Source organism: Antrostomus carolinensis, unplaced genomic scaffold, assembly GCF_000700745.2.
Source record: "Antrostomus carolinensis isolate BGI_N321 unplaced genomic scaffold, ASM70074v2 scaffold31177, whole genome shotgun sequence".
Classification (NCBI taxonomy): Eukaryota; Metazoa; Chordata; class Aves; order Caprimulgiformes; family Caprimulgidae; genus Antrostomus; species Antrostomus carolinensis.
In genome coordinates, this window is record NW_010325975.1 from 17,168 (window position 1) to 30,851 (window position 13,684).

General features: G+C 42.5%; 1 protein-coding gene across 1 annotated transcript in view; it reads right to left on the reverse strand.

The window, feature by feature from the left end:
* Positions 1-3,234: 3,234 nt before the first annotated feature.
* The window catches only part of LEF1 (lymphoid enhancer binding factor 1), a gene marked incomplete at its 5' end in the record, with an annotated part of 68,920 nt that continues 58,470 nt past the window's right edge, over positions 3,235-13,684 (reverse strand). The window contains one exon of the mRNA XM_010171430.1: positions 3,235-4,364. Within this exon, the coding sequence (XP_010169732.1) occupies positions 4,285-4,364 (80 nt within the window). The remainder of the gene's footprint in view (positions 4,365-13,684) is intronic.

Here is a 13,684-nt window from a genome sequence, read left to right on the forward strand (position 1 = left end):
CCAGAGGTTCTCTTCCTGGCTTGTCATGTGGAAACGAGTGTGTTCAGGCTCACTTTCGAGGTTTTTGGCTTCATCTCGGAATGTCTCTGTTTACAGCAGGCCATTTTCCTGATACAGCTGCTCTCCTTTTGGCTAACTTCCTTCTTAGTCCAGTAGTTTTGTCACTGACCCGACTTAGGAGAGAAGTGTTCATAGCTGAGAGGCTTCTGGCTATTAGTGAAGTCACTTCTTTCTTCTCCATAATGTTCTACTTTGTATTAGGTCCTTATGCTAGAGGAGAGGCTTCCTGGCATGTTAGCCCCCTCGTGAATGCAAAGGAAGAAACTGCAGTTGCATTATTGGAGAGATGGGTAGGTGTTCCGTAGTCTCTGCAGTGTCCTTCATTTTCTGCTTGTCTTGCTTTAGCCTAATTAGCCGCCGTGTAGATCAGAGCAGGAGGCCATCAGGAAACAGTTGCTTCAAAGCTTTGTGCGCTGCAGAGGTTTCGAAGGAGTGCAGGTGACTGACGCTCCAGATTCTGCTGTCCTACAGACTGGAGCGGAGATCAGGTCCTTAAGGTCCCACATTTGCTGCAATTTGCCCTAGCCATTGAGCTATCACTTGTACAACTAACTTACTGCCTTACTGCCTAGCTAACTTCTGTTAGCTAATCCACAATGGAAACTACAACAAAAGATAATTCTCTGGAGCTGGTGAGTCCCTATAAGCACAACCAGTGAATCTGTCATCACTTGCTGTGTAAGAAGCCAAAGTTAGCCTGGAGCATTGTTCCTTTATGTAACAGAGGGGAAGTGGCTCTGGTCCAGCTGATCCAGAGGCCTGAGGAGCCAGACCATCCTGCAGTGTTGGCCTGATTAGCTGTAAATAATCCTGGCTCAACTCTATGACTTTGCTGTTTTTTCGGGGAGGGAAGGACGTGTGTTACCTAGCTACTAGGGCATCTCCTGTGTTTATGAATGGGACCCTGCACCGTGATCTCTGCAGAACTGCTTTTGGCACATGCATGGAATGAAGTATGGAGGGAGAGTGGCTTTATGAATGCTTGTACAGAAGTGTCTGGATAATTAACTCAGCCATTAGGTAGGAGCTTTTAAATCCTTCAAAACATTTTTGGTGGGAAATACAGGATAATCATCTCCACAGGCACCCAAGAGAGACATGGTTAGATGCTGACTTCTGCCAGAATCGCACATCAGGAATTTAGGTGTCGGTTTTGAGTCTCACCTGGAATAATTTATTTGGTATCACCAGGATTTAAACCTAGTCTTACTGCCAGGATAACACCATCATCACTAGGCTGTTTTTACTAGCTGAGCTGTCTCCACTGGCAGGCTGGTGTGGCACAGTGAGGGCCCAGGTCAATTTGCTCTTTCAGTCCCACAGAAACAAATGCCAATTAGCAGCGGGGGGCAGGAGCGGACACTGACCCGAGTCACGGGGGGTATTCCAGGATAGCACAGTTACTCGTTTCAGGTACTCTCATGGCAGCATCCTAAGCCTTGCATATTAGTTAACCTTTCCCATAGTAGCTATATGTGAAACGTCTTTGATCTATGAATGAGCCCAACACATGGTGCTTGCTTACTCTATGTTAACAACAGAGATGTTATTTTTAGCTCCTGAATTCTTTTTCTTCTTCACTATTAGAGCTGAAAGACCTTTCGTCCTTAAGACAGGCAACTGTTCACTACGTAGAGTATTTAGGACAACGTGCTACATAAGGCTGACACCTCTTCTGGGAGCAACTTATTTTTTTTTGATGGTTAAGTGGCTTTTTAAATAGCCATTAAAAAAATCTAAATAAAGTAAAGTCGTGTTTTAAAAAGATCTGTTATCTTTGGAACATGTAATTTGCAGAACTCACTGCAGTAATCCTTGATTTTGAACAATTACTGCACTACAGTACTTGCTTTTTTCCCTTTAAAAACAAAACCAAACCCCAAACCAAAACCCAGACAGGTTTCCAGCAAAGGCTGGGATAATTGACTGGAATTAAAATATATCCCAGTCTTGCAAAACTCCAGTATATAGTTGCTGTTCTCTGAGGTCTTTTGTCCTGCCATCTGAGAGTATTCCCTTGCCTGGTCACTTGTTTTGTTAGAAAGAAGTATTGCAAGAACTAATATGCTGGTTACATTCTTACAATTGGGTTTGTGGGCAGTGCATGCTGGTTTAAGAGGAAGCTGTTTTATAACATTTTAAATTATGAAATTTCTTATGCAACAGAGTTTAAGGGTCAGTTATAAACAATCTAATGACAAAGCTTCCTTAGGCAGTAACTCACCTATGTCATTTCTCGTAGCTCAAGCTTGACTCAGTCTAGTCTCACACCAAAGAAGATTCAGGAGCTAGAACATAAGGTATGCTGATTCAGTGTATTGTTCTGTGCACAGTTCACAGCGTTTCTTTTGCAGTAGTGCTCACAAACCATTGGAATAGTTTATCTGCAGCTACAGTGTCTTTTTTCCTTTAGTAGAAGTGAGGCAGCCGTGTCTGTTTTTCAAAGCTGTGGAATACCAGTCCCTGAACAAAAGGGGAAAGGTGTCACAGAGGTTGGTGGTAGTGTTTGAGTCTTTAAAGCCTCAAAGACCTGTGTTTTCGGTTTGAAGTGTGCAGAGGAGCTGCTCGCTATTGCAGGAATATCTCACTGGCAGTAGGCAGGCCATGCTGATTCTATGGATCTGACCATGAAGCCAGGCCCTCCACAGCTGATTCTGCAGCCAGCTCCAGTCCCTGACTGCAGGATAATTTTATATGGCTATAAGAAGTTTAAATGTAGGCTCCTATCCCTTGTGTGGGCATGGACTGCATCGAGAAAGAAGGGAATCCGTATTGCTAATCATCTACGTAAAACCACTGCTGCATTCACTGTGATTTTAGTAGGAAACCAAGAACAGGGAGAGGGATCACAGAACCTGGCACTTCCACTTGGGCCAAATCTAAGTGAGAAGCATCAGGGATCACCCAGCCTGCCCTTCCCTTACTCCTGGTATGAAAACAAGAGACTGCTGCTCTCTTTAGGAAGAAAAATAAAAGTCATCTGAATTGACTTCAGGTGAGCCAACAGCTAATCAGATATGTTGCTTTTCCTACAAGGGAAGACTGAGCCATAAGTCTTCAGCCTTAGAACTGACTGTGCCTTCCTGGGCTTGCTCCAACCTTCGAGGGATTCTACTCCATCAAGTGCAAGCCATTCTCTTTTTTTTTTTTTTTAAGCCACACAATTGACTTTAGTTTTATTACAAAGCTTTTATTAAAAAACAAATGCTCAGCACATTAACTCAAACTGGAATGACAAAAAAAAAATTGGTTGACAGTATTTTTGGCAAAGGCTGTGCCTTACTATTTTAAAAAATGGGTACATCAATGCTCATTTCAACAACTGGCATAAAATCCCACTAACAGGCTAACAAAAACAGATACAAATACAGAACAATTGAAGTAATAATTCAAGTGCTGGGCTTTTTACAAGGAGAAGGGGAATGGGTGAGAAGGAGAACTCACTGCAGTCAGATTTGCTGGATGTATTGCTTATGTTTACAGAGTAGATGATGCAAGACTTGACATGTCTACTGACCAGCTGACTGTTGTTACATTTATTTAGTTCTATAGGACATTGTATTATATAGACTGAGAGGCCACTATTTGTTACAAATAGTTTTACAAAAAAGCCACCTTTTTTCCATACAGGTTTTTCCTCTGGCAGAAAAAAAAAAAAAAAAAAAAAAAAAAAAAAAGAAAGAAAGAAAAACCCCTTTTATTTAAAAAGTATTTCAGATTTCTGACACTTGTTTAAAAGCTCATACCTAGTAAAATATACACCAAAGAAATTACAAACTAAAAGTTAAAATATAAAAGCATTCAAGTTTCTTAAAAAAGCTAAAACCAAAATTGATCCTGTTGCACCATTAAATAAAAAGAAGATTGAGTGTGTCATCCTGGTCCAGGCAAATTCCATTCCTCGACGTGCTGTGGGCTACGATATTCTGTTGACTGAAGCAGGCAGAGACAGCCACGCTACTTTGTTTGCTGACTCGATATGGACACAGATGAGATGGGGGCTTAAGAGTGCAAGGCAGAGGTGGAGTGAAGACAAAAGTTGCTCTGCTGACCCAGGAGCTCATTTGCTCTATTTATATCAGGGCTGGACCCTCATGATAGTGAAGGATTTTGGCAGTGATTGTCTTTTATGATTCAGTGTCTCTAGCAGTGACATCAGGGTGAATGACATCCTAGACAGACTCCTTGCGGGTGGTCTGTGTGGATGAAGGACACACCTAGGGTTTAACAAGCTTCCATCTCCAGAAGGGGTCCCGGTGTCGCCGCCTTTGCTTTGCAAGTTGAGAAAGCATTTCTTTTCCCACCTACAGGGAGCAGGGAGAGAGAGAGAGAGAGGGAGAGAGAGTGTGATGAAGTCTGGAGGAAGCTGCTTTTTTTTCTTTTTTTTAAATCCTGCAAAGAAGCTGGTGATGGGTCACTGTAACTACGACACAACCGCATTTGGCATGTGCATTTGGAACATGAAAGTTAAGTGCAGAGTATTGCTACTTGCTTTTGCTTCAAGTTTGCAAGAACATTTATGGAGAGTACTGTGGATTGTAAATAGGTGTCCACACCAACGAGAAAGGTGGGTTTTTAACTATTTAGACATTTAACACATTACAAAAGTAATTCCCTTTTTCATTTCATTCGTTTCATTTATCTACAACATTTGACCCAGATACCTGTTACAAAACTAGACATCCTCAGGCTTTGGTACCACAGAGGTTGAGGTCAATTAAACCTCTACTTCAGAGCCTCAAGCTCTACTCCCTGCAGAAATTAAGAAATGCTGTCTTCCGTAAGCAGCTGGGCAGAGGAATGTGGTGGGTGAGGCTTGTGTGAACACTGACCCTACAATCCATCCACACAACTGGGAAGGATTCATTCTGCTCTGCAGCAGGGTAGGGTACATTTTGCTTAAGAGCCACGAGCCTCTTACCTAGCAGTAAAGTTCACTAGAATCTTGGAAGGATTTATGTTCTTACAGTGTGTGAAAAGGCCAACAGTGCAAACCTTACAGGTATTGCTCATCCAGAGAGGAACATCATTAGGTCTCTGGGTTACATCAGCTGATTTATGCAATTGCATAACTCAACCATCACCCCTGCCCTTCTGACCCAGACAACTGGGTTGTAACTGGGACTCCACCCAAAGACTGCCTAAATGAATCAGGCATTTTTCCACAGATGACACATGCTCTCCAGTAATGGTCTCAGGATTACTGCTATCTCAAAAAAATCTACGTTAACCTCTCCAGGTACTACTCAGCTGCCAACCAAGTAGAGGGTTCAATGAGCAGAGCTTTTAAGAATGACCAAAATTAGCACAGGAATGCAGTTCTGTGGAGAAGGTGAATGAATTTTCACCAGAAGAAATGCAAAACCATTAGTCACACAAAGAAGATACACTGCCAGTGCCTTGAGTCATGCAAGGCAAGACAGAACAAGTTTTTGAAGAACTGGAGTTGTTGTAACCACAAGTCAAACTTCTGTTAGACTAATCATAATAGCTAGACTTCTTGAGCCTGCAAGAGCCACAAGCAGAATTAATCAGCAAATAACAGCAGCAGTATTTAAACCAGGGCCCATTTAGACCGTACTGGTTGACTACAGGTCCTGAATAAGAGTTACACAGGCTAATGCACTCCAGGGTAGAAAGCCTCCAAAATTGATTTGGACCCTTTGATTTTAGGGAGTGCAAGCTGAGGCCTCAAAATCTTAATAAACAAGTTGACTCCTCTTCAGGGGCCACCCACAAGACCATTGTTTTAGTGGAAAGTTGAGAAGAGGACACTGAAGAAATTTAGCTTCAGACTAAGTAAGGTAGGACAAGCACAAATTTATACTAAACTGTACTGCTCCTTTTTGAAGGACACTCTCCCCCCTCCCCCCCCAAATACATACATTATTCATGCATAATGAATAATTTTCACCTGCTGCTGGTAGCCACAAAAGGACATTTAAAGCCACTGTGGCCTCTTAAACAGCACAGCTGAAGTCCACTGGCAAACCAGTGGTTTCAACAGAGGTGGTCTGTATTGACTAATTCAGTTCCTATTTCCTCATAAAACCAGCCCAAGTCCCAACTAAAAAAAGCCTTCTGAGTTTCCTGCCCTTTTTTTTTTTTTTTTTTAATAAAGTAGCACAGTGGTCCGTAACACATGCGGATCAAAGAGCTACCAGGGGCTCTACCTTTCCAAGGAGCACGAAAGAGAGGCCAAGCAAACAGCAGAGGAACACTGGGGAGAGCACCCTGCAGCTTTATATTTATTTTGTGCCTTTTCATCCTGGATTTTCAAAGGTTTGGTCCAGGTTGCTCTTCCTGGGAAGGTTTTCCTCTCAGTCTTACATGAAAACATTCAGCTTCCTGTTGAGGAATGGCCTTGAGGCGCCAGGCCAGTAGTTCACAGCAGCCTGATACAAGCACTCTGATTCAGAACTACTCCCCATTAGCAGCCAGGAATGTCTACTTCACTGAAGGAAATGAAATGCTCTTCTGTTGAGATGGTTCCCTGCCTCCTCCCCCCTTCCCTTACCAGCAAGCTGTCTTTGAAGTCAGGAGGTTAAAATAACGACCGCGGCCTTGCTCTGGCCCTCAGCTTTTTCAAACAGCAGCCATCACTTCTTTCTCCATCCAAACGCAGCTTTCACAGCCCCTGCCTCCTTTCCATAGCTCCCTCTGGGCACCTACCTGTCCCTGCTCCAACAGGGAGGCTGCAGATACTCCTGGAATTCTGCAAGGGGTCAGGCACAGAGAAGCCCCATATATTTTTATTTCTAAGTGAATATTGCAGTACAGCAAATTACACAGCAGCCATCCTGAAACCAGTACCTAGAACCCAGCCTTTCCCCAGCTGCACATTAAGGCTACACGCTGGAAATTGCTTCTACTGCTGATCAACCAAATAATACCCAAAAAAATATGAATGACGATGGCATTGCCTTGCAGATATAAAACAGGTCAAATCAGGATTCTTTTCAAGAAACCACAGGCATGTGCTAAGGAGACTGAAGACTTCCCACATCTAAGGCTTCACTGGGGGGCTGTAGCTGAAGTCTCGCCAAGCGAGGCATGCCCTAGCAAAGCCCAATCCACAAGTGAAGGCGGCGCAATCAAAGGCTGCAATTACAGCTCCCTGGCTGTGGTTAGGCTTCAAAGAAAGTGCTGCAAGTCACATTTTACATATGCGAAGTCTTGAGCCTGAGCCACAATAGGAGGCACTGTCTGTGCCATTTGCAGTGTACATCTGACTGCAGGAGGAAAGGGAAAAAAAAATCCACCTCGAGTAAGAAACAGAAATAAAATTCAACAGTAATTCAGTGTAAAAAGAAAAACCTTACTACTGAAGTGAAATAACTGTATTTCAGAAATCACTACAGTAAAACCAAAGCCTCCTAACAAGCCTGGGCTCAACAGCTAAGGGTAAGAGCATTAAAGCAGGATCTGAAGTCCTCCCCACAGCTGGGAATGAGTTGGATTGAAGGGTGGGTCCACACAGGCCTTGTGCTCCTCCTCTGGTCTTTAACTCATCTCCATTTTGATAGAACAAGAGAGAGGATTATGCAGCTTCATCTAGGTCATGCTAATCAGAATAGGTTGTGGAAGAACGTCCAGAGTGTCTGGGTCAGTACAGGAGTAAGTACAGAGTAGAAGAGATGGCTAACTCTTCACAGAATGGAAAAAGAAAGTAAAAGTTTTAAACCAGGTGCTTTTTTTCCCTAAAAACCACCATGGGTTGTTTCCATACAGTTATATATATTTTAAAAAAACAAAAGTCACTCTCCAAACCTGGCTTTTAATCCAGTACTTCAAACAACATGGCAAGCTCAGGGACCCGTCAGCTGAAACTGTCATTTGCTTTTGAAGTCCGAAATGAACACATCTGAATTACTGCTAGGGTTTATCCAATGCTCTAGAAACTTGGATATGCAAAACCAAGTCATTATTTATCAGAAAGGTTCCCACTGTTTGTGAAGCCCCTTTGTATTTTCTTTAGCAGCAGAGCTGGAGGGAGTTTCAGGCGCAAGCAGATAGATGCCGGCGCTGCAGTCTGCTCCTCTTCCTGCCCAGCTGTGCCATGGTTTGTGGGGTTAGCCTAAACCAGATCCTTGAAATGTTCTGGGCAAACAAAAACAAACACTCCACAACCTTTGTTGTTTCTAAACAACAAAAAAAACCCCAAACCACCTCCCAACAAAACCCCAGTCATTTTAGTAATCCAATCTGCTGCAGGGTCCCACAAGCTGTTACAGCACATGGATGCAGGGACCTACGGGAGACAGGAAAAAGCCCTCTCCCTGCAAGAGCTGGATACCAGCAGAGGAAACCTTTTAAGCTGCCTTTGTTGCCAAAGAAATTACATCAGATTGTACCCTAAAACTGTCACAGTTACTGCCATGTTCAAGCTATGTCAGTGGTACATTTTTCTTGATTTGTTTTGTTGTTTTCCCTTGCTAGGGTCAGCCTCAGCCCATTGCTGGTAACTGTGAACTGAGTCTCCAGTAACAAATTATCTACTGGTGTTTTAGATGCCCTGAAGTAGCTACCTCTGAAAATACTTCTCCATCAACTACAGGTGGAGTCTGGTGTCCTAACTTCTGTCCTCTTAGTTTGGCCTAAACTAGACATGTTAAGGTGAACATCAGGAATACCTCTCCCCACCCCCATGAGTCAGAGACCTCTTCCAGAGCCGGTTAGTGTCAGCACGGGGAACGCCCAGGTGTTTTAGGGCTCCCACTTTGTGCAGCTGAAGTCAGTGATGCCAAAGCAGGTGTGGCTCTTATCAAAGGCCCCCAGTGTAGGCAGGGTGAAACTAGAAGTACTATCACTGAGCTACAATCTTTAAAATGATCCTACTGGAAGACCCAGCATGTATTTTTCCTGTTGGGGGTGGGAGGGGAGAGAGGTTCCATGTTTATAATAATAAAAAAAAACAGATTACCTTTAGACAGCCGCCTAGCAGCTTCTTAAAGAGGAATAATATACTAAAAGTGGTCTGCAAGGGAGGAAGAAATAGGCTTGTGCCCTTTGTATATCTGTATAGTGTATAATAAATATTCAGAAGACTATTTTTCTTTCGTAGACTGAGAGCTGTCAAGAAAGATGCATCAATTCTAGGGGCACTGAAATTGCTACTTCAGTTTTCACCTGCTTTAACAGAAAAGGCATGAGGTACTGGTGAAGCAGTGAGTGAAAATTCTTTCAAAAGAAAGAAATAAGTAAAGTTTCCTTTATATATCCTCTTTTCTGCCACAATTAAACATAGGTTAGAACTTACACTGTACTTTGAAAAACAATCTCAACACTTAGATCTCCTAATACATGTAATAATTCAAATAGTTGCTTTCATGCAACCAAAGGTAAGTCAGATGTAACCTTCTTGACCCTCATCGACTCGTCTACACACAAGCATCCACAGAGAAACTCTATCAGTGTGAGACAGTGATACCCAGAAACCACTACGGAACTCAAGCACATCAACTTCACTTTGATACAATTAAGTCATGTCAGCAGAAAATCTCTATTGGTCCGAAATACACAAGCCTCCTGTTGTCGGTCTCAAAAGACACACATATAGGAAGAAACCCAACTATTCATCAAAATGTAATCTCACCTAGTGTCAAGCAAATGTATGCACCACAAAGCTAATTATATGTAGTTATTTTAGCAGTAACGTTTTACCTCATGCAATTTCAGGTATCCCAGAGATGAAACATAGAGGGCTTTCAAAACTCCCAAGTTTAATTCTGATGCAATTTAAAAGTGATAAGGAAACATATCTTACTTTTGCAAGGAGGAAGCAACTTGAGAAGTAAGTCTCTCTGCTCCATTAAGCTTCCTCAGCTCTCTTACCCCCGATCCCACTCTACTGGCGCCTGTGGCAAGAACGCTAATTCAGAGAGATGGTCACTGGTGCCATTTCCCTCATGGCATCTAACCCTGCTCACACACTACACCCTTCCGACATTCGCTCCTACCACTGGAACCAACGGCAGAGAGCTGGTGCTCTGGAAAGGTCAGACCAAAACACACACTGTCTAACTGGCTGCCAGCCTCACCTTTAACTGGCTGGACAGTGGTGCTTCAGCCGGCCCTGCTGTCAGCTCCCTTCCTTGTACAGCTTTCCAGTCTGCACACTTTCAAAATCCTTTATACAGTACAGTCTTAATGAGCGGGTAAAGGATCAGAAATTTAAAAGATGACTTGCATAAAAAGTCTTAAAGTAGAGGATTAAGGAACTGACTGATATGAGAAGGTCGGCTCTATTAGCAGTGACTTTTGCAACATCAAATTTAGGCTTTTTGGTTTTGTTTTGTCGGGGTTTTTCTGTCTTCAGGATGGCTGTTTTTGCTTTCATGTATATCAGAAGACCTCTTCAATCCAATCATAATCTCTAAAAGTCAGAGCCAGACAGAAACAAAACTCAGTGCTAGAGTTTGCTAAGTTTTGACAGAATTGTATTTTAATACAATTCTGTTGGAATTAGAGGACATATTTCACCCAAGCTTAGTCTCCAGAAACAAATGGGAAAGACTTAGACAATGTAACAACTTGCTTTCTAGCTGTTCAGGAATACAGTATCAATTTCTTATTTTGAAGTTTTTCCATGTAAACACACTAAAAAATGAAAAAGCAATGCAAACCGGAGATGAACACTAAAATGCTAAGGTTTTCTTCCAGTTGGGAATGAAACCACAGTTCAAAATCTCACACGTTTTCTTTTTGAAACAGTTTGTTTCTACAGAGGTTTTCTCATGACCTTAGAATTCTCAGTCTGGTGGCGAGTTTACTAAATCCACTAAAACATACCATTTTCATCCAGAGAAGAATGGTGCACCAGCCATCAACTCCCTGTCCCCACCCTATCCCACAGGAAGAGTTAGAACAATAGTTGTCCCAAGGTTCATTCTGGCCCAAGCTGCCTACAGCTAACACCTCAGAAGTGAAACAATAAGGGGGTTTTATAATCACTTGTAAACGTGGCTGAGTTGAAACTTCATTAGGCATCTCTCACTTCACAGCAGCGTCTGAAACCTGAGCATCTCTGACAAAATATACGGGTTCTAGACATTCATCTGCTGAATTATCTATGTTTGTCCTTTGGCAGTCTCAGCTTAAAACATGAAATGCTGAAGGTTGGCTTCATAGCTGACCTTGCTATACCCTTTGGTTGCAAAAACTAATGTTTTGTCAACACCTACAAAATTTTCTTGTTTCCCTAATCCCGTATCTATGCTGATTGTCTAGATGAAAGTGTTCTGCTGGTTTTTGATTTCAAAAAACCTATGCTTGGCCCCTACCCTGACTTACCCTTATCCCACAGTCTCTGATTGCACCCAGAATAGCCTTTATGCCCTTTCTTCCTTCCTTCCTTCCCTCCTGGACTTCACAAGGCTGGTAGGGGACATCAGGGCACTCGCACTGCTCTGCCGTGTCTCTCCCGGCAGGTGTCAGCGCCCTTCTGCACCCGCCACCTAACCGGGAGGTGGCTTTCCTTCAGCTCTCATCTGTTGACGTTTCTCTTGATGTCAGAAAGCCTGAAAGAGTGGGGGGTTTCTATCTTTTGCCCCAGTAAGATCAATATCAGGTGAGAATTAAGTTGCTCCTAGTAGAGGATTTGTCTGAGGGCTATACCCTGTCTTTGGAAATTTCTATGCCTACCTGGAAAAGGCTGAAGTTAACCTAAAATATTCAATAATATAAATGTGTCAACCCAGCAAATTCTCTTCGGTTCATTCTGTCTCTCTTGCCTATGCTGAAGGCCACCATTCATAGACAAAACAAAGAACAGTGAAACACGGGTCACACAGGAAACAATTTTTAAAGCAAATCAGGGCATGTCTCTGCACCACCATCACCACACAAATTCTCACACACGCTAACTTCTGTGCGCTTCCTCCAGGCTCTGTTGAAAGCTTCTGAGCAGTCAAGGGGTTGGAAAGGGATGGAGCATTTTTTTTCATTTTCAGCTATGCCAGCAGCAATTTCAAGAGCACTGGACTGGACAAGCCAGGTTAGAAAACATGTGCCTCACAAAGCAAGGTACCACATCCTCTCTGCATCTCATTTCTAGGATGCTGGCCAGAAACTCATGGTCAGCCATGACCACAGTCATCAGATGGTTCTTTTCCAGAGTATTCTGGCTGTAGATTGGTCCACTTTATAGTCTGCTTTCACAACCTTGCTCCATTTTATTTCTAAGTAATAAGGAAAAGATAATCCAGTCATAGATTGTTTATTACAACACTATCCAAAAATCACTTCTGACCAAAATTTGGCTCTAATTTCCATGTGGGAAGTTTGAAAGATTACAGATAATTCATTGTTTAAACAGCGTTCATCTGATGCTTTTAAGTGCTTCTGACTGTAAATCAGTATTAGTCAAGTTTTCTCGGTTTTGAAAGCTTTGCTAATCTAAATGCTAATTGTCATGGAATTTTGCAAGCCACAAATACACTTCTCACAGGTTTTCAAATGTCTGTTAAGCTTCTCTATCACTCTTTTTAGCCCTTGAAGATATGCCAAAACATAATGTTAAATTATGTAGCTTGTGAGGACTTCCCAGTTGCATCCTGCCATATGTTAAATTATGTGCCTTTTACAATTACCGTACATAGCAAGTCATGAGAAGTTAACTATTTCCATGTTACAGAACAATCAGAAGGAATCTTCATTAGTATGCTACTATTTCCTTGCTGATTTAAAAATACTCATGAGATGCTAAGAAATCAGGTTTTTTTCCTTCCAAAAGTCAAATTGGGTAGGAAATCAGGAATCTCCACTTCTGACAAAGAATTGCTCCCATTTACAAGTCTTCTAGAAGGTTATGCTTAAAGTAACAAGAAATCACCCACCTCTCTGAAAGGTGCTCAACATCATCATCATCATCTCTACACTGTCCCTAATCTTAGCCTTCCCTCCTGGCCTCTCGCAAGTGCACTTTTAGCATTATCGGGGCTTATGCTACTCTTGGTTGATTTCAAAAGGAGAGAATGAATACAAGTTATTTCTTCAACAAATAAAAGTTATTTCAAACACTGTGTTGCGCCATGTCAACTGAAAACAAAATCCTGCCTGGGGACAGTTCCACCACTGGAAGAATGGCGACGTGCTTTGGAGTACACCAGGATAATTTAGCAAAGGCCGGAGCACCAGGTCACAGTATTCCTAAAGCATTCTTAATATTAAAGTGTTTTGAAAATTGGCCATTCAGCAGCCTGGAGGAGCTAGTGGAACTCAGTTAGACCCTAAGCAGTGAAGCCATAAGCAGCCTGCTGCTGTGTCTCTTAATATTAAAGTGTTTTACAAATTGGCCATTCAGCAGCCTGGAGGAGATAGTGGAACTCAGTTAGACCCTACGCAGTGAAGCCATAAGCAGCCTGCTGCTGTGTACAACCCCAGAGCAACTTGATGCCACCACCTTGACTTCACTGCTCAAACGATATCCAAGCCAAAAAGCAGGTCAGAGGTCCCCCTTAAAAAACAGTTATGTGCTGAAGTGTTCATGGAAAAAAAAATAAAAAATAAAATCAACAAAACCCCACAAAAAACTACACCCAAAACTTTCACAGTATCTTAAATAATTTCTGTTTGCATGTCTCTTCCGTTACTTTCCTCTGAACATCCCACCACATAACCCTCC